General features: G+C 34.5%; 1 protein-coding gene across 2 annotated transcripts in view; it reads right to left on the bottom strand.

The window, feature by feature from the left end:
- CERT1 (ceramide transporter 1) overlaps positions 1-20882 on the bottom strand; it is a 91161-nt gene that overhangs the window by 37131 nt on the left and 33148 nt on the right. For both annotated transcript variants that reach the window (XM_016205244.2, XM_016205245.2), the window contains exons 4-6: positions 9825-9932; positions 8829-8967; positions 2804-2887 (exon numbers count right to left, since the gene is read on the bottom strand). In XM_016205244.2, the coding sequence (XP_016060730.1) occupies positions 2804-2887; positions 8829-8967; positions 9825-9932 (331 nt within the window). The remainder of the gene's footprint in view (positions 1-2803; positions 2888-8828; positions 8968-9824; positions 9933-20882) is intronic.

Consider the following 20882-nt stretch of genomic DNA (forward strand, 5'->3'; position numbering starts at 1 on the left):
TTCCCCACCACAATATATGATTCAGACCTAGTCCTTAATGATGGCCTTAATGGTGAGATTCATTACAATTATTTGGAGATGCCATTATCTTGCAGCCAATGCTTGCTGGATCCTAGTACTAAGACCCTATCAGTATTTGAAAGATGACTGACATAGCCTCATCCCAGACTATGATCAATGGTGTCAGATTTAAAGACTGTATGTTCTACTTCCTTTACCAGATTATATACAACACTTCTAACTGACTTCTAGAGGTTAACCACAGAAAGATACTTTCTACCTGTGGTGATTAACAAAAGTTAATTTCCATTAACACTATAAGAAAGGAATTTTTTAAATAGTGACTTCCATAAGTGTCCTTAAAACATGACTCCTGACTTTAAAAATTATGCAGACAGCTTGTATAAGACATTCTCTAAATGACAGCAACACCCCTGACAGCTATTGCTTGGTTTCAAGTCTCTCTTCAAAAAAAGAGACGTTGGGGGCTTTTCTCAAATGTCTGGAGATCTGGCTATCTGTATACATTTAAGAGTTAGGAACTATAAATCCTGTATGCTCTAGTAGGAATTTCTAACTAGTGGAATTCATCGAAGATTGACCTGGTAGCCCAGCCAGGCATGGCTCAGTGGTTGTGCACTGACCTATGATCCAGGAGATCGAGGTTTGATTCCTGGTCAGGGCACATGCCCTGGTTGCAGGCTCGATCCCCAGTGTGGGGTGTGGAGGCAGCCGATCAATGACCCTCTCATCATTGATGTTTCTATCTCTCTCACTCTGCCTTCCTCTCTCTGAAATCAATAGATATATTTTTTTAAAAAAAAGAACGACCTGGTAGTGAGACAGCTTTTTCATGATGGACCCTGGAAAACCTCTATTTAGAGGTCTTTCTCTATGTCCATTCAGTGTCTCCAGAGTTTAATTTTGTATCAGAAAATATATGTCTGGTTGATAGATAATCTGGCAAAAGGGTTAGAGAAGAGAGCTGGGGACTGAATCTTTCAGTATGTAAACTTTCATTTAGTCCCTGGCTACCAGAATTCTTGGAGATAAGCAGAATAGTGACACTCTTAGATTTCAATAATCAGTATGTAAATTTCCACTTAATCACTTTATTAATAGGCTGATAAACCTATCTTTTGTTTTGCCAGGTATTCCTGAATCTGTAACTCTCCAGTTCAATTTCTACAGAAAATAAGCTTCCATTTTCCTTTGGGGAATGTAGATGTGGTAGTTGAGTGAATGTGGAATGGAAGAGTGGATCTGTGAGTTTTACAACTTCTTTCAATACTTTTTCCAATATCCAAATAGAATATTTTTTCTATTAAAACAGATTATTCATTGTGAAATTAAAATGTAACTGAAAGAACCTTCCCAAAACAAGCCTTTAATTCCATAAAAATATATAAACCTAGATGACTCAATAAGGCTCAACATTTCAGCCTCAAGTTATAACGACAACTTTGTAATAAGTGAGTATTTTGCAAAATTGGGAGAGAGCTAGGTTATAAGGAAAAAGTAAAGCCAAGATGAAAGTAAGAAGTAAAGAAGGAAAAGGTAGGGGAGAGAAGCATTACGTTTTAGCATCAATATTCAGATGGAATATTCCCATACGATCTCTGAAACAGAAAATTACTTCCATGCATACAACAGTTTAAAAAAGAAATTACTTGAAAATAACCCCTAGCTGGTTTGGCTCAGTGGTTAGAGAGTTGGCCAGCGGACTGAAGGGTCCTGGGTTTGATTCCAGCCAAGGGCAAGTACCTTGGCTGGAGGCTCGATCCCTGGCCCCAATTGGGGTGAGTGCAAGAGGCAGCCAATCGATGTGTCTCTGTCACATCGATTCTCCTCTTGTCTCCTCTCTCTCTCCCTCCCACTCTCTCTGGAAAGCAATGGAAAAAATATCCTCAGGTGAAGATTAAAAAAAAAAAAAAATTAAAAAAAAGAGAAAACGTTACACAGCCTCAGATTACTTCATAGTCTTTAACTTCAGCAAAAATAAGCACAATTAGATTAACTTATTTTTTTTCTACAAAGGCTTATTTGTAACTTTAAAAAATTTTCGGAATCCACTCTAGCTTTTTCCTAGGAGATGTCAAAACAGGAACACTGACTATTAGTCATAGGTTTCTGGTGTTTTAAGAGTCCATGTGTAAGTGATGCCATGTGGTATTTGTCTTTAGCTTATTTCTCTTAGCATGATGCCCTTTAGGTTGATCCATGTTGTCACAAATCAGAGGTTTCTAATGAACAATTCAGAATTCCATCTAATGAGTTATCCATTCTAAATAAAGAAACAATTAATAAATCCGCCTATGAAATAAACCACTTTGTTCCTGGTCTATAAACAATTGTGCTGAAATCGGAGCTAGTTCAATAATTTTCCTTTAATAACACTGATAATATACTTTTCAACACCAGTTTATCCAGTGGAGAGAGAAAAGAATATTAAAAAAAGAGAAACATACTCTAAACAAACATTTAAGTTCAATTACAATGCTTCCCCCCTAAGAAACCTTTTCAGTTCTAGAAACTGATTCTACCAAATACTGCCACAATAAGTGGGCCATTGTCTGGAATTTAGAATGAGTCTTTGTTAGATAATTATTGGCCATTATTATTTAATATAAGAATGTGTATTTTACCTGTATGTCTTTTTCCAGGAAAAACTTTCACTTTCCACCAGTTCCACTGCTTTTTAAAAATTACTCACTTAGATAATTATTCTTGTTGTATAGTAAGTGATTATATAATTTTAGAAAGTGTATTTTATCCAGCCGAGGTAGGAAAATGTACTACTTACTCTTTTCCTTATTGCCATTGGTATTATGCAAGAAGTCTCCATCAGAACGTGTTGTAGGAAAGTCATCTTCATCATCTTCTACCACTAAATAAAATATATTTAGGGATATTAGGATGAAAGTAAATAGAAATTAACCAGTTTATTCCTACATTCAACTGAGTCAACACACTCTGGATTTTCTGAGTACAAGATCTTATTCTTCTTTGTATTTCAGTGCTTATCAAGAAACACTCAATAAATATGCTGTAGAATGTATGCAATAATACATTATCATGAAAACTGTATCCATTCTCATTTGCCTAAGAGATGGCATTAAGATATGAATTATTGTGCCCTTTAGTCTTCCTACCTCTTCCTACCTACCTTGGGGCAATTTCGTAATTCCATCAAAGACCTATAAGGGCTGAGCAGGACTGAAAGAGGATAACTCCATTCAGCAGATACCTTGGCTTGCCTCTGGGAGTTCCTAAATTTACCATTTCTGAATATGCAGGGAAAATATAATGACTTACAGATGTGATTACTGATTTTCATTCAACCCTGTGCCTGGACCACCTCCTTTTAACTTAACGCAATTCTAGAAAGAACAAGATCTCGTGTTCTCCTCTGCATACCTCTTTGTTCTAGGTACTCTTTTTCTACTGCCTAACACACTTTAATCTTCCCCACTATATATTCCACTCTTAATGCAAATTTCTAAACCTCAGCCCCCTACCTTATTTCTTGCTTTCTATCAAGCACTTTTATGGCTTTTTATTTTATTATCTTTTGAGAAACTCTCTTTCTACAGAGAGAATCATCATTCTAAACTGTCCTCTTCTTGACTTGCTCTCTACCTCAGGGGTAATGTGACTTCACAAGGAACATTTCGTCCATTTTAGCCTTCTTTCCAACAGACACAAGCCCACTCCTACTCCTCATTCCCTCCCTTCACTGAACGGTAGAAATCACCAAAGAAAACACCTTTATTCTGTACTGCCATTTCTAACTCTGGGCTATTTCATTTTTTCATCACTTGAAAATTTTGCTACTCATCTGTAACAACTTTTTCAAACCATAAGCTGCTATTATCTACTAACACCTATTACTCAATTTCTATCCAGCTAACTGATACCAATATCAGACTGACACTGTGTTTTCCAAGTCCATCATTTCTATAGACTTCAATATCCATATTGAAGCCTCGGCAGACACCTAAATCCCAAGATTAATCAGATTCCCAAATCTTCATTGCCTCATCAGTCATTTACATATATGGTCAATTCTAGAAATTCATTAATAGTACACTGCTCTGTTTTTAAATCAGTACTCATCATCACACAAGATCCTGACCTTGACTCAATACAACCCTGATGAACTGCTCTCTTTTTTTTTTAATCCTCACCCGAGGATACTTTTTCCATTGCTTTTCAGAGTGGAAGGGAGAGAAACATTGATGTGAGAGGGACACATAGATTGGTTGCCTCCTATATGCCCAGCCAAAGCTGGGATCGAGCCTGCAACTGAATTATGTGCCCTTGGCCAGAATCAAACCTGGGACCCTTCAGTCTGATGGCCAACGCTCTGACCATTGAACAAACAGGCTAGGGCTGATCAACTGCTCTTAAACACTGAAAGGTTTGCACTTCACTCATCTCATTAGTATCTACTTTGGATTACTGAAGATTCACTTTTGTATCCCTCACCATTCGATAGCTTTGTATCACCAAACAGAGATTTTCAACCTTCTTTTTCTAGCCCAATACTCAATATATAATATGAAAAAACTGATGAAAACAAGAGCCTCTCTGACTAAACAAGAGGCCTTCCCCCTTTCCTTCCCAACCAAATGCTCCTTTGTCCATTCTTGAGGCGCCTTAAGGAATATCTGACATGGTTTGTAAACACTGTCCTAATACAAATCCCCTTTCCCAATCAGACCAATTTCCCTTACTAACACTCAAATCCATTATGCTAAATTCTATCTTTGGATCTTGCATGTTCCTGCTTTCCCTATCCCCTCAATAACCCAAATTAATTATATTAGTAATACCAGCTTTTATTTGTGGGGGATTTTTTGCTGTTAAGCAGAGTGCTAAATAAATAATTCATTTTAATTATAACTGTATGTGTAGAATATAACATTGATTTTACAGTTGAGGAATCTGATATGAAGAAATGTTTCCTCAAAGAATAGAAGTCTTTCCTTTAATGTGGTACCTATATCTTGTTTTTAAAATCAAGCAGTATGTTTAGGTTAAAGATAATGTCTTTGACTTCTGTAATCCCAGATTATCTAAGACCTAAAGAATTACATCTTACTAAAGTATGTGTGGGAGTGGTGGAAAGTTAGCTTAGAACTGCTGTATTGGCAATTCTGATAAATCATTTTATATGAAAAAAATGATGATTGCATAAAAAATGAGAGCTTGCTATTATCATTTCAATGACATACTTACTGAAGAACAGTTTTGTGTTTGTTTGTTTTTTAAAACTGAGTTTTTCTTTTTCGTTCTTTCTTTTTTTAAATATATCTTTATTGATTTCAGAGAGAGGAAGGGAGGAGAGAGAGAGGGGGAGAGAGAGGGGGAGAGAGGCAGAGAGGCAGAGAGGGAGAGAGGCAGAGAGGCAGAGAGGGAGAGAGGGAGAGAAACATCAATGATGAGAGTGTCACTGATCAGCTGTCTCCTGCATGCCCCCTACTGGGGATCAAACCCTCAACCCAGGCATGTGCCCTGACCAGGAATCGTACCTCCACTTCTTGGGTCATAGATCGATGCTCAACTGCTGAGCCATGCCAGCTGGACAAGAACAATAATTCTTAAAATTCACAGACTTAGTCTGGTAAGTTATTTTTATTTTTATTTTAAATATATCTTTATTGATTTCAGAGAGAGGAAGGGAGAGAGAGAGGGACGGAAACATCAATGAAGAGAGAGTCATTGATTGGCTGCCTCCCTCCTGCACGCCCCCAACTGGGGATCGAGCCCGCAACCCGGGCATGTGCCCTGACTGGGAATCGAACCCCGATCGCCTGGATCCTAGGTCGATGCTCAACCACTGAGCCACGCCTGGCTGGGCAGTCTGATAATTTAATGAAAGTGCACCTATAGAGATCCCTAGTCTTAGGTCAGGAACTCTGACCTACAAAGTAGAAAACTAAGGTCCATGTTCTTATTTCATCTTTATCCACATACATGTAGCCTTAAAATTGTCAATGTTTCTAAAAAGAGCATTTATAGAAAAAACAATTGTTATGGGGGAATTGTGTACCCCCCAAAATTCATATGTCCAAGTCCTAATAACTCCCTTATCTCAGAATGTGACTGTATTTGGAGACAGCAACTTTATGAAGGTAATCAAGTTAAAATGAGGTTATTAGGGTGGGCCCTAATCCAATTCGACTGGTGTCCTTATTAGAGGAAGAAATTTGGACACAGACACAGACGAAAGATGGTGTAAAAACACCGGGAAAAGACGAACATCTATAAGCCAAGGGGAGAGGCCTCGAACACATCCTTTCCTCATGGCCCTCAGAGGGAACCAACCCTACCAACAACTTGATTTCAGGCTTCCAGCTTTCAGAACTGTGAGAAAATCAATTTCTGTTGTTTAAGCCACCCAGTCTGTGGTACTTCATGATAGCAGCCCTAGCTAGCAAACTAATGCATTAGTCTACTACTGTTATTTATTCAAAATGAATGTTTAAAATAATTTTTCTAATCTTCCACACAACCTGGTTATAACTGCATCTCAACTTCTACTCCTCCCACCATCACTTTTGTCTTTCAAATGCTATATACTTTTGATGTTGATCAGTTAAAAATAAACGAGGAATCCAATTCCAATATATACTGATTTAGTTTAAAGGGGTATTTTCAAGCACATGAAAGCTGATGTGTAATGTTTAATTTGATAAAAAGGTTATATATAGTCAGCTCTCTGTATCTGTGGATTCAACTAAACAATGAACTGAAAATATTTGAAAAAAGTTACACCATTGCTGACATGTGCTTTGTAGCTAGGCCTACAATGGTTGTGTCTTATACTAAACATGAACATACTTTTTCCCTTGTGATTATTCCCTAAACAACACATTATCACAACTATTTACATAGCATTTACATTGGATTAGGTATTGCTAGTAATTAAGAAATGATTTTTTTTTATTGATTTGTGAAAGAGGAAGGGAGAGGAAGAGAGAGAGAAACATCAATGGTGAGAGTCATCAATTGGCTGCCTCCTGCATGCCTCCTACTGGGGATCAAGCCCACAACCCCAGCATGTGCCCTCACCAGGAATTGAATTGTGACCTCATGGTTCATGGGTTGATACTCAACCACTGAGCCATGCTGGCTGGGCTATTACTCCATTTTATAGGAGGGACTTGGGCATCTGCTGATTATGTTATAAGCCAGGGGTCCTGGAATCAATTCCCATGAATACTGAAGAACTATTATGTATACATATATATTTTTAATGAAGAAGAAATAGTTCAACTACCTTTATTTTTAGAGAAATAAACATCAAATGTTAAAGAACCAAAAACTTAAAGTGTATCAAATATAAAAAACTTCAAGGCTACTTATTTTTTGTCTAAATTTTAAGAAGAATATGGGCTTCTGCTTTTGGCCAGTATAGAATAAAGGAACTGAATTTACCCTCTATCATGAAACTAAAACCTGGAAAAATATGTGAAACAATGGTTTACAAGACATTGTATATCAGTCAAAAAAGGACAGCGATCCCCAAGTGGCAATCAACAAATGATATGAGCTCTATGATTATCCAACTTACTGCCTTGGGAGAGATTCCAAGCTCTAGAGTAAAGAGGAGCCCAGGAGCAGCCCAGTAGACTCTCTGAGGTGAGGAAATGGAGCTGAGAGTCCAGAGAGACAAAGGCAACTAGAGCTTACAAGGCAGAGTACTAGAGAGGAGACAGCTGCATAGAGAGACTGACAGAAGGTCCCCTTGAGTATTCAGTAGAGTACTGACAGCAAATACAAATGAGGGAACTGTAGAGGTCAGGGAAAGAACCAACTGAAAGGCTTCCAGGAAAAAGTAACCAAAGCCTACACGGGGCAGGGAAAAGTGTACTTGTGGTATATTACTTGAAGACAGACTGATAAATTAAATGTGCATACTATAAACTAAAGTAGCTACTAAAATAACAATAATAACTAAAAAGCAAACAAAGGAGATAAAAAATGGAGTTATAAAAATATACTCAATCTCAAAGCACACAGAAAAAGGAAATAAAGAACAGAGAAGACAAAAAGAATTCAAACTCAGATCAAACACATTTAATAAAATCAAGAAATGAAACCTGTCAAGCAATTTAGTTACACTGTGAATAAACTTAGTGCCATTTAGTAATAATTCTGACCAGCTCGTTTTTGCCTTCACAGTAAGAGAAGTAGTGAAGAATAGCTCTTGACAACATCAGTAACGTCTCCAGCAGTAACAAAGGGAAAGTTCAAAACTCACGCTGTAAGTTAACTGAAGAGCTCTCTCAAAAAAACTCACTATGAAATTATTTTTAAATGTACATATAGCTCCATTATTGATTTCCTCGTCCATTAAAAAAAAAAAAAAGGCCAGAGGAAGGGATGAGGAGGGAGAGAAAGATGAAAAGAGAAAGAAAGGGAGGAGAGAGAAGAGAGAGAGGGAGAAAGAGATCAGCTGATTCCAGAAGGGAGGGGGTAACACAAACATATGCCTGTCTCTAAGACTCAGCATTGGGTACATTTAGTAGACAAAATAATGTAAAATGCCCTGTATTACTGATGATACTGTATTTTTTAATAAAATAGAGAGCTTAAGAATCATTTAAAAATCTTCAGTGGAATCTGGTATGAGTGATCAGATTAATTAAGACGTGTTATTAAAGTATACAAGTTATATAGACACTGAAATCTGTTACTTTGGGGGTGTGCAGCAAGTGACTATAATTACCTTTATTAGTTAAAGACATTACCCTTTAAGATCAAGAGGCTTTAAATCCATTCATTCTCCAAGTAAAAATAGTGGTAATAGCCTAATTAACCTTTATCCCTTTGAAGTTCATCCTTGGAGACAGCATCAGCACAGGCATCAAAGTACTTCTGTAGAGTATCAACTTGTCTACATAGGATATCTCTAAAGGTTTCCATTTCAGCCAATTTCTCACGTAAACTGTGGCCTTTCTGCAAAACACAAAAAGGTGTGTGTGTGTGGGAAGTAATCCAAGTTAACAAAACTTTATTTAGTCCTATGGTATTTCATCACCTTTTAAGGTCTACATCTTACTAATGAGGGCCATCAAGGGGTAGGGAGAGCTGTCAAGCTCAATGTAATAACTCCTAGGAATTAACTGGAAACTGACTAACAGTGGCTAGATCGTGATATACCTGAAGGAAATAAGAGAGCAAATAAGCCTGACAATTTGTTCATGTAAAATTTAATATTTTCAAATTATTTACAATGTGAGAAAAAATTGTAAAAGACTTTGAAATGGGCAAAAATATTACTGAATGTCCTTTCAAAGGAATGGTGTGTGTCATTCATGGAACTTTTAGCATTTATGGAACCCACAGGTGGTTGCCTTAGCATATAGAAGTCTTTGATTTCATTACATTTGGCCTATTTTGTAACTCTTTAAGTAGCACAAATCTGAGGGTAATGTAAATGATCCCTGTCCAAATGAACTTTGCAAATAATATGCAAATGAACTTTGTTCAGTGGAGATACACTAGTTTCTAATCTGTAGATACCAAACAGTTTTGCATATATTAGCAAAAATCATTTTGGCATTCTTCATATTCTCCTTTGAACCAAAATTTTTCTTTACATCTTATTTATTAATGAATGAAATAAAATCTTTGAATGTGTTGATTTTATATTTGTATAACTCATAAATTTTAATCCTCGAAAAGCTATTCTGTAATAACAAATTACATTGTAGAAAAGTTCTTTTGAAAAACATCAAACAACTTCTGTTCACAACATTCAGTACTGAATTCAATTTAAGAGGCCTTAACTTAAAGCATTCACAACCACAAACCTTGAATGAAGAGGTGGATGTTGCAGAATAGCCACTTGCTCCAGACACCAGTGACACCATTGAGCCATGTCGACGCAAGCTGGATTCAGATCCATAACCAGATTCAGTCTAAAAAAGAAAGTAAACTACATGAAAAAAAATTAAATAAAAAATACTTAATCATCACAAGAAAAACAATGTAACTGTGTGAAATGACAGATGTTAACTTAATGTAATAATTCACTATATATGTGTGTTTGTGTATATATATAATCATTATGTTGTACACCTTAAACTAATACAAGGTTGTTAATTGTATCTCAATAAAACTGGAAAATACCTAAGAGAAAACAAGAGTTTTCCTATAAATTAATAAGTTGTTATAAAAACTGGATAGAACAAAGGCATAAAAGTAACAATAATGAGATGGGTAAGATGTCTTGAACCACTTTTAATTCTCTTTGTATACCAAAGAAATAAACAATAATTTTTTTAAAGTAATAATAAGAGGAAAACTTTCAGTACTATTTCTTTATGGTACTATTTCCGGTACTATCACTTATCACTGTCTCAATGAAGCCTCTCTTATTATACCAGGCAGTATGTCTCTGTATTCTCAACCATTCTTAACATATCATGATTATGGCTTTTATCACTTGATTATGCTTAGATTTTATAATTACTCCTAAACTTGATTCTTCCGGAAGAAGATTGTATCTTTTTCATTTTTGTAGCCACCTTGACAGTTCACGTCACACAAAAAATTCTTAACTTTACCAGTTTGTTAAGTAATCATGCATTGAAAAATAATTGAACTCTGGGATATTGGGGTATACTCAGACTTAGCACTGTAATAATACTTTTCTCTAACTTTGATGGCGCTGGTACTCTTCAGAGCATCACTTTTATACTCACCACCCTCCAGACAAATGCAGTACCAATAAAATAGGCAAAGAAATTGAACATTAAAAAAAATAACTTCCAAGTACAGTAAACTCTTGATTTTGTGGACCTTGACTTAATGGACAAAATTTCTGGTCTGTATATCATATGTGAAAATTAATATCTTGCTAATTTTTTTTCATGTTTTTACTGATTTCAGGGAGAGGAAGGGAGAAGGAGAGCTAAAAACATCAACGATGAGAGTCATTAATTGGCTACCTTCTGGGGATCTAGCCCGAAACCCATGCATATGCCTTGAGAGGGAATTGAACCTCGATCTCCTGGGTTATAGGTGGATGCTCAACCACAGAGCCATGCAGGCTGGGCAACACCCTGTTAATTTTAAAATGTTTCTAACCAAGATTTGCTTATAATTAAATCAACATGTTATTTTTTTTTGCTATTAATTCAGTTATTTTTAAACAAATTTTAGCAAATAGGCCTTATGTTAGAAAAAACACTGTAATAATTTTGCTGACAAATAAATATTACATACTTAATTTTAATTACACAAATGTGTCTACATAACTAAAAACAGGTAAAATAATTTGTCAACTTTTTAACACATGAATTCAGAAAACTGCTTTATTATATAACAGACTTTAGGTTCTAATGACACCTACTTGCCTGAATTTTTGACACCGTGAGGAAGTTACTTAATTTGTCTCTATTTTGCTAGGAAAAAGAATAAGCTTTTCAAAAGCCAGGTCCCATTAAAAAATATAAGCCAACATTTTTACTGTATTTTATATCACTGCTTTGGAGTAAGGATGGGCTGATGACAGACTATACAGAATGATAATATATATACGCTTAGCTTCGACATGATTAAACCAAACTATAAAATTTAGCTGTGACTTAAGGTAGTTTTCTTTTCAAATCAGTTTTTAGGCATTTTTGGTATTTTATTAAATTCATAACTTTGAACTACATGATTTACTGTACCTGAAATCTATACAAGTATTTTAGATCTTTGATTACTTTCTACTGTTATTTTTTTAAAGTACTGTGCATACATTTAGCAGCAGTCTCTAAGTTTAAGAGGTAAAATAACATCTAATTATTCTTGGTATACATCTAATATAAAACTCAACCAACCAATTAAAATAATAGTTGATTTTCAAGATTAAGATGAGGAGTCATTAAAATTAGGTACAATATATTATTAAAAATATTCCCATTGACATTTTATATCCTCTGTGCTCTAGTTCCTAAAAATCCATTACATTTTCAATACAGCTGTTGGTTTACCCCTGACATTATTCTAATTGGACAATGTTCTTTTAGGCACAAAAATATTAAGTTTTTTAATGATTTAATTAATAAAATTATATTTTTTTATGTAGATAATATTAACACTAGTTTAAAACACTTTCCCAGTTCAGTATCACTTCATTAATTTAAGTTTAATATTCTAGGAAGGAGGAGGAGAAAGAACCCATAACCAAAATAGCAAAACAACTCATAAAAAAAATATCTTCAAGCAAAGAAACTAGAAACTTATCCATGTGAAAAGAGCAGCCTCTTAAAATTCAAACTTCCAGGATATACAAGTCACCAAACAAAGTGAAACTGTCATACTTTAATGATGCTTGTTTATAATACACTCTATCTACAATACAAAAGGTACTGCAATATCTTAACTCCGAATTTACTAACAAATTACATGGAAACTTAAGACTATATGGAATCAACCTTTTTCTCCAAAACTTATATCCTCGTACACCACTCCACATCTTAAGGCAAAATAATGTCTTTTGGTAGGAGGAAAAACAATTAATGAAAGGGTAAAGCATGTACTTTATTGTATATAAATTACACTTCAAGAAGACTTGTTTTTTTTTAAAAAAGAAAAAACTATTTTGTGACAAAAGAAAGCTGGCCAGGGTGCAGTAGGTGCACTGACTACAAAAGGGGTACAAAAAAATTGGGGGTGGGGGTAGGTTACAATGGTCAAAACTCAACTGTCCAATTAAAATAGATACATTTTAAAAATATTGAATTGTATCTCAACATAGTAGACAAAGAAAAAACAGTAAGCTTGTTTCAATATAACAGAATCCACAAAAAGATAATTCTAGTTACAACAATATATAGTTTATTAAAAAATAAGACTTTCTATCAAATAATGTCCTGGAACAAACATAGTAAGTTAGGTTCTTTACCTAAAATGGCTGTAGGTTATTATTTTTGACAATAGCACTAACTTTCTAAGTGTAGCATTTCAACATTTTAATTGTACTGGTTTGGTAAAGTTTTTCATTGGATTTAAATATATAAGACTGGAATTGAAAATAAGAATCTATCTGTAACAAGTTAAAAATATAAGGTACTTCAGAAGTAGCTTATCTCTGATACTTACGTGTCATCCATTTCTAAACAGAAATTAATCTGAACTGCCTATTTAAATACGAATGACCCCATAATTTAAATCAAAATTTTATTTATGTGAAAATATTCAAAACCGAACAATTCAAAGTTTATTTCTTTTTTCTTTTTTTTAAATCCTCACCTGAGGATATTTTTTCCATTGCTTTTTCAGAGAGAGTGGAAAGGAGAAAGAGAAACATCAATGTGAGAGAGAAACACTGATTGGTTGCCTCCCATACTCTCGGATTGAGCATGCAACTGAGGTATATGCCCTTGACCATGGGAATTGAACCTGAAACCCTTCAGTCCGAAGACCGACGCTCTAACCACTGGGCCAACTGGCTAGGGCATGATTTGAAATTTAAATCTAAATGAATCTACCCTCTCCATTTCCTGCCTTATATAAAAGAATTTTAAACAGAGCAAAACAATTTTTTTAGGATCTTGAAACAAAATATAAACACACTACAAAGCTTTTATTAAAGTGTGTCTTCACGATAAAACATACTTCCTATATTCTTGTCTATTTTTTCAGGTTTCACTATTTCAAAATAAGTAATATCTCCCTACAACAAAGACAAGATAGAACAAGACTTTACTATGGTAACATTGACATTTTACATAATGGGTAGTAAAATGTGGACGCTGAGAGTTTAGGATAACTGTATTTCTACCTATAATAAAGTTTCACTTAAATTCCATTATATAAATTATTTCAAGGGAAAAGAAAATATAATATAACCAATTCCACTGTTACTTAAATTTAAATAATAAAGATTTCAGTAAGTAACTGCACTGAGATAACATTAAATGTAAGTGTTTAACAAATATACATACACACACAGAAATGAATCCTCACTGTTTAAAAACTAGTCATTCTGGAAATGTCTATAATTGGGCAAATGATGCTACCATTCCGTGAAACACTTCTGATGGTCTTACCACAACATTTACAGTAATTTTATGACATAGCTACAAAATGGAGCTATGCCTCAAATCATTTCTAGGAGTTGCAGAATAAAAATTAAAGAACTGTCTCATTACTTTAAAGGAATAGTTCAAAATGTTTAATTAAGTCTGAATGGCTTTCTTATTCACACAACATGGCTCTTAGTTTTGAAATTCTCTAAAAAATATATCTATCATCAAAGGTATCGATATCTTTTAATGGTTTATAAGAATATGGATTCACTTCTGAGCATTTATTTACTATTATTAAAAATGTAACCTTAGCATTTCTGCAACATGCAACATGTAGAGTTTATTTCAAAGTTTATATAGCACACAACATGTTTTTTTAAAAAAAATCTCTACTGATTTCAGAGAGAGGAAGGGAGAGAGAGAGAGAGAGAGAGAGAAATATCAATGATGAGAGAGTCATTGATTGGCTGCCTCCTGCACGCCTCCCACTGGGGGTAGAGCTGGCAATCCAGGAATGTGCCCCGACTGGCAATCCAACGGGGATCTACTGGCTCATAGGCTGATGCTCAACCACTGAGCCATGCTGGCCCGGCAAACACACAACATGTTTTAAAAATTGTACTCATTAATGGGCATTTATATATCTAAGCAGCACAGGTGCAGCCTCATCTCAAGATTCAGTATTTTGTAAATACTGTCATGGGGCTGAAAATAATTCTAAAAGAAAAGCTGTAAAACTATTCTGAGAAGTGGCAACGTTGTTGACTGATCTAACCTGGCTTCCCCAAATGTCCATCTGAAGGCAACAATACTCACTCATCCTGAATTTTAAGATCTACTTTTTGAAGGTGAGTGGGTGAGAGAAACAGGGATGAAAATGGGAAGAGTTTAGTTTATGGTCACAACTTATAAACTGTTAAATGTTCTTAAAATTATAAGATGCTTTAGAATCTCATTGGTATGATTTTTGTGGATAATACTTTAAAGGCATGCTGGCTTTTTAAAAATTCTACTCTCTTCCAAAAGAAAAAAGAAGTTGAGTTTACTTATAACCTCTAATCACCAATACTGTATTTGAAAACACCAAATTCTATCTAAAATTAACAATGAGAAATTCAAATACAGTTACTGCAGGAATATTTTTCCCTTTCAATATATCTGCTTTAAGCTCCCTCATATGAATTGCTGTGCAAAAACTTTCTTTCCCAAATTTGTCAGTTAGTAAGCAATATTCCTGAACATGTTTTGCGTAAACATAAAATGTCATCTTGGTTCAATAAAAAATTTACTGAATACATCCCATATAGAACAAGATTTATTTTTTAAAAATACTACAGTAACGAGACCATACTCCTTTGTTATAATATTCCTTTTTATTAAAAAAAAAAAAAAAAAGCACAATCTTTTGGCCACTAGAGGGGGTCAGTAACATTTTCCAAAAGCAGTATACTACTTGGAAAGCTGATACAAAGGTTACTCTTGGTCAAAGTACAAGAGTAACCTTTAGACTAATTCCTTTACATATACCTCTACCCTCCAGATCTCGACTTTTGGAGAATGAAAAGCATAATAAATTAAATCATGTAGTTCAAAGTTATGAATTTAATAAAATACCAAAAATGCCTAAAAACTGATCTGGAAAGAAAATTTGCTCAAGTCACAGCTAAATTTTATAGTTTGGTTTAATCATGTGGAAGATAAACATATATGTATTATCATTCTGCACAGTCTGTTTATCATTCCGTCCATACTCCAAAGCAGTGATATAAAATACAGTAAAAATGTTGGCATTTATTTATTTATTTATTTATTTATTTTTGGCCTAAACTTTTTAATGGCACCTGGCTTTTGAAAAGCTTATTCTTTTTCCTAGTAACGCTCTCCAGCAAGAAATACAAGAAAATAAGAGACGGAAATTAAGTAACTTCCTCTCGGTGTAAAAAATTATCTGGTATTAATGGCATGGTCCCCCATCCACAAACTACACTGTCATTTTTCCATTTTGATTATGGAAAGAGAGAAAATACAAGATTAAATGTTAATATAAGGACAATGGAGCATTTTCCAGAAACTGAAATTCTGAAACCTGTTATAAAACCAAATAAGCTTGCTATGTTGTGAGCATCCACACATCTACCTTCAATAATATTATTTTAAAGCAAGCCACATGAGAAGCAAGAAGCTACAATCAGAACAATTTAATCAACTGAGTTGTGATTTAAAATATTGTAAGTTGAAATGGCAACGAATTTATTCTTGTCTAGGTCAACATAACAGAGTATTTGACATAAGAAAATACAGCACAATTTCAAGCCCGGAAATACTAAAAATCTCATCTATTTAGTCTTTCAAATATATATCGATCCCCCTAGAGAAGCAGTAGCTTCTGAAATAGAAAAAACACAAGGATAAGATTAAGATAGGCTCTAGTATCACTGTAACCACTAGACAACAAGACAAGTCAGTCATTACAACATCCTGGGCTTAATTTTCTTATCTTTAAAATGGTATGCCTAGTTTAGTACTCCATGCTAAACCTAAATATCTAAAGCTTAGGCTAAAAATGTATACATTCAGAACCAGATGGAAAGATACACCACCATTCAGAAAACCAACATTTATAATGTACAGATGAGAGGTTTAATCCACAATGATTTCCAGGAATTACAACATGTCATAAATCAAATAAATTAAAAAATATATTTAAGAAAGTGGTATTAAAGAGGATTTTATCATACTCTGCCAAAATAAAGCCCAGTGGCAATACAATTAACTTCACTGAGTAGAATATTTGTTTACCCTCAGAATACTTTTTCTCAGATCATACTGAAAAACAGAACATTTGCTCAAATTAGTTCTAGGGGTCGAGCCCGCAACCCAGGCATGTGCCCTGACCAGGAATCGAACCCCGATCGCCTGGATCCCAGGTTGATGCTCAACCGCTGAGCCACGCCCAGCCGGGCGGTCCTCCAGCTTTTTAACTGCTCTTAAGTCTTGTTCCCCTTGAAATTCTTTCTAGTGTAGCCAAGCAGTCCTTTAAATAGACATTTGATTCTTCATTTCCTGTTTTAAATCCTATTTGGCTCCCTACTTCTCCTAGGATCAAGTCCATATATTGCTTACAAGACCCTGTTAGAGGCAGAAATAAAATTACACTAAACTACTCAGCCTCCATATTCATTTATTATCCATTACTTAAAATGTGGTTGCATCAGTATTGCTGCAATGGGGTCTTTTATTCTAGCATGTATTTGTTGTAAGAAGACAGTACCTATTTTGAAACAGTGGAACTTGAAGAAATAGACAAGGAAGGGTATAAGTAGTATGTTATGTAAGTGAAGAAATCTTTAGTACTACTTTGCAATACTTATATCGTAGGTGCTTAATAAATGTTAGTTACTATCGCCTCTTCATCCCCCACAAAGGCAAGATATTCCTTTATATCTCTAATCCAGAAACACTTACATAAGAGAAAATAAAATGGAAGGTAGGAGCAGATGTAACAAAATACCAACACTGCTCTTTAACTTCCTTATTTTATAGTTTGCCCTAGAAAAAAGGCCAATGCATATTTTCTTTTAGATAGAAATTCCACAGGCAAAGAACAAAAGGGTCATAATTCTATTCTTTTTATCTAATTGCAAAGAGATGACAGTGGCAAAACAGTTAATGATGCCTTTTAAAGCTCTCTTAAATGTCCCAGTAAGAGAAAAAACAGGTTTAACATGTTAAAGTAGTAGTCACAGGATTGTTGAAATGTTAAGATTATATTTGGCTAAGAGACCAGAACCATTATTCTTTGCAAGGATCCTAAAAGAAGTATATACGCATAAAACAATGGTCAACAGATGAATATTCTTTATTACTCTGGGGCTTTGGGACCAAACTAAATATTCTACAAAAGATATGCATTCTTTCTTAGGGGTAGGGGAGGAATTGAGACCTATATCAGATATGAAAAGAAACCCATAACTTATTGCTAGTGGAGAAAAAGCTGTTTATGAAACAGTACAACATTATTTATGTAAAACTGTAAGGCTCTACATGCAAAGATATATCTGGAAAGAACTTTTACCAATGATGAACAGTGGTCATTTCTATGTAGCCTGAATTTTCTTTTTCTTTTTCTATTCTTTAGATCTCAGCATTGTCTATATTGTTTGAATTATTTACAGCAATCATATACCACTTCTACAAAAATTAAAACAAAAAAAGTCACAGAACACATTTTCATTTATATCACTTGGAAAGGGTTAAAAAACTAATAATGTTGGTAAAGTTGCAGTGAAATGAAGATCTGCACCTTATGTAGATGAAACATACATCAGTACAATCTGTTTGAAAAGCAATTTGGCAACATATATATCAAAAGTGCTTGTATCCGTAAACCTAGCAATTCTACTTCTGAGAATCTGTTGTAAGGCTGCAACTACACTGCAGAAAAATGCTTTATGGAGGAAGGCAATAAATACAAAAAAATTTTAAATATTAAAGGTTTAATAATAAGCAAATGAGCACCAAAATTATAGTACAATAAAATATTAACAAAGAAGAAAGGAGAAAATGTTAGATTGGGGGGAAAAATGAATATAAGCTTTGCTATCTCCACAATGTTTTGGGGGTAAAATGGATAGAGAATAAGAAGGAAATACACCAACATGAAATACACCAAATTGTCTTAGTTATAAATTAAAGAGTTCTGTATTATTTTTCCTTATGAGCAAATATTACTTTTATTTTATCATTATTTTTTAATCCTCACCTGAGGATATTTTTTCCCATTGCTTTTCAGAGACAGTGGAAGGGTGAGGGGGGAGAGACACATAGATTGGTTTCCTCCCGCACACGCCCAGAAGGGGGCCAGGAATTCAGCCTGCAACCGAGATACATGCCCTTGGCTGGAACTGAACCTGGGACCTTTCAGTCCGCAGGCCAATGCTCTAGCCACTGAGCCAAACCAGCTGGGGTGCAAATATTACTTTTAAAAACCAGATTGGGGGAGCAATAAAATCTAACTAATAAAACTATTTCCAGGAATGGTTTTAAAAGACTTGCTAAGAATTTTTAGGTCTAACTGTATGGGAAAGATTTTTTTAAAGGGGGGTTGACTGATAATTTATTTTTTAGTATTCAACTATTCATCTATGAGACTAGCTGAAATTAACTAGAAAGGGAGAGTATTACAAAAAACTGAGGCTGTTGCTCTTGGAATAATAATGTTACCACTCACTGATGAATGTTCTCATAATCTATTCAATTTCATTATTTATTCAAAATGGGAATAACACCCACATTGAAAGGCTTCCAGGAGGATTAAATTACAACCGTGCCTAATTACTCCTCCATCTATCTATAGAGCAAACGGATGCTACTGAAAAGAACAAGGGCCCAGGGAAATGAACAGTGATATGAGCATTCCTATCAACGATCATATCTTGTCTATCAAGAACATGGACGTGACTGAAAAATGATAGAATTGTTTTCAGCTAGGATAACATTTTAACCTACAGGACATTCATTTACTTTGCTACCTATTACTATTCCTAACCCAATGTTGTGTTTCATCCCTCAGTTCCAAACAAACCCAGAATATTCACCAGGCAATTAAGACAACATAAGTAAAAAAATTTTTAGGCTATTAGCTAAAACATTTATTTGATGAAAAAGAATAGAAAAGATTTATATTCTTTGATTTTTTAAAAGAAATATCCAATATACTCAGCAAGTAAAATTAGAAAATAGTTACCATTGCTGTCAATATGCATAAGCCATGCTACCCACCATTACTTTTCCGTATCAACTATAGAAAAGCAGAATTCCATTTGTCCTAGTGACTGTCAGAAATCTCCCCTTCTGATTAAGAAAAAAATTCAAATACTATATTAAAACATTGTAAAAAATGACTTTTGTTGCATAACCCCATTTTCTTTAATATTTTCTGTAGTAAACATACGGAAGTTATTCAACTAGTTAATTGCCTTTTTTCCTTTATCTCCCTTATCTAAAAAAGTATTTTGCAAGCAAATTACAGACTAATAAAGGCTAGAGAAATAAGCTGAAAATCTAGTAATATTCACCTAAATTGCTAGTAGCAAGTATGTCGTAAACATTATAAAAACTTGCAAATTTGGTAAACCCTACACTAAGGTATACAATATATTTGTAGAACATTGTTTACATAACTGCCAATCCCACCCAATCCTTTAAGTATAAATATACAATTAATTATAAATGGACCAAGGGTGGCCAATTCATAGTAACCTGGACTGAAAAGGCAATCAGATTTTCTCAAGACATTTACTTTTGGAAATGCCAAGAGATTAGGAGTTAGCAGTAGGAGTTGAAGCTGAAAAGCCAAGGATAGGAAAAGGTCATGACAAACCAAAGAAGAAACTAAGAATAAGATGGGAGAGCAAAAGCTATGAATAAACAGGAAGTATGAAAGAGAGAATAACAGACTGAATCTAAGCTAGTCAGGTGAAAGGAGAGTAACTGAGTTTTGTTAACAATAAGATCACTTAGACTTAAGTATATATAGAGTTTGGGATTTCCATGCAGGTAGGGCATTCTAGGTTTTCTTGGTTCCTGGCAATATTCCCTTTTCTCAAGGTAACATGGGTTGGCCTGTACTCCCTAAAACCTAAAAAGCTTAATTAAAATGAGTAGGCTTATGACATCCATATATCTGTGGGATCTTTTCAAATTTTCAATATTTACCTGATCTGAAAAGACAACTATGTTCAGCTTTAGCAGATATTGCAAAACTGTCTTCCAAAGTGTTTGCATGTAATTTACACCTGTTGCTTTACATTCTCACCAACACTTGGTATTAAGTGTTTTTTATGT

Source organism: Miniopterus natalensis, chromosome 3 (assembly GCF_054644295.1).
Source record: "Miniopterus natalensis isolate mMinNat1 chromosome 3, mMinNat1.hap1, whole genome shotgun sequence".
Classification (NCBI taxonomy): Eukaryota; Metazoa; Chordata; class Mammalia; order Chiroptera; family Miniopteridae; genus Miniopterus; species Miniopterus natalensis.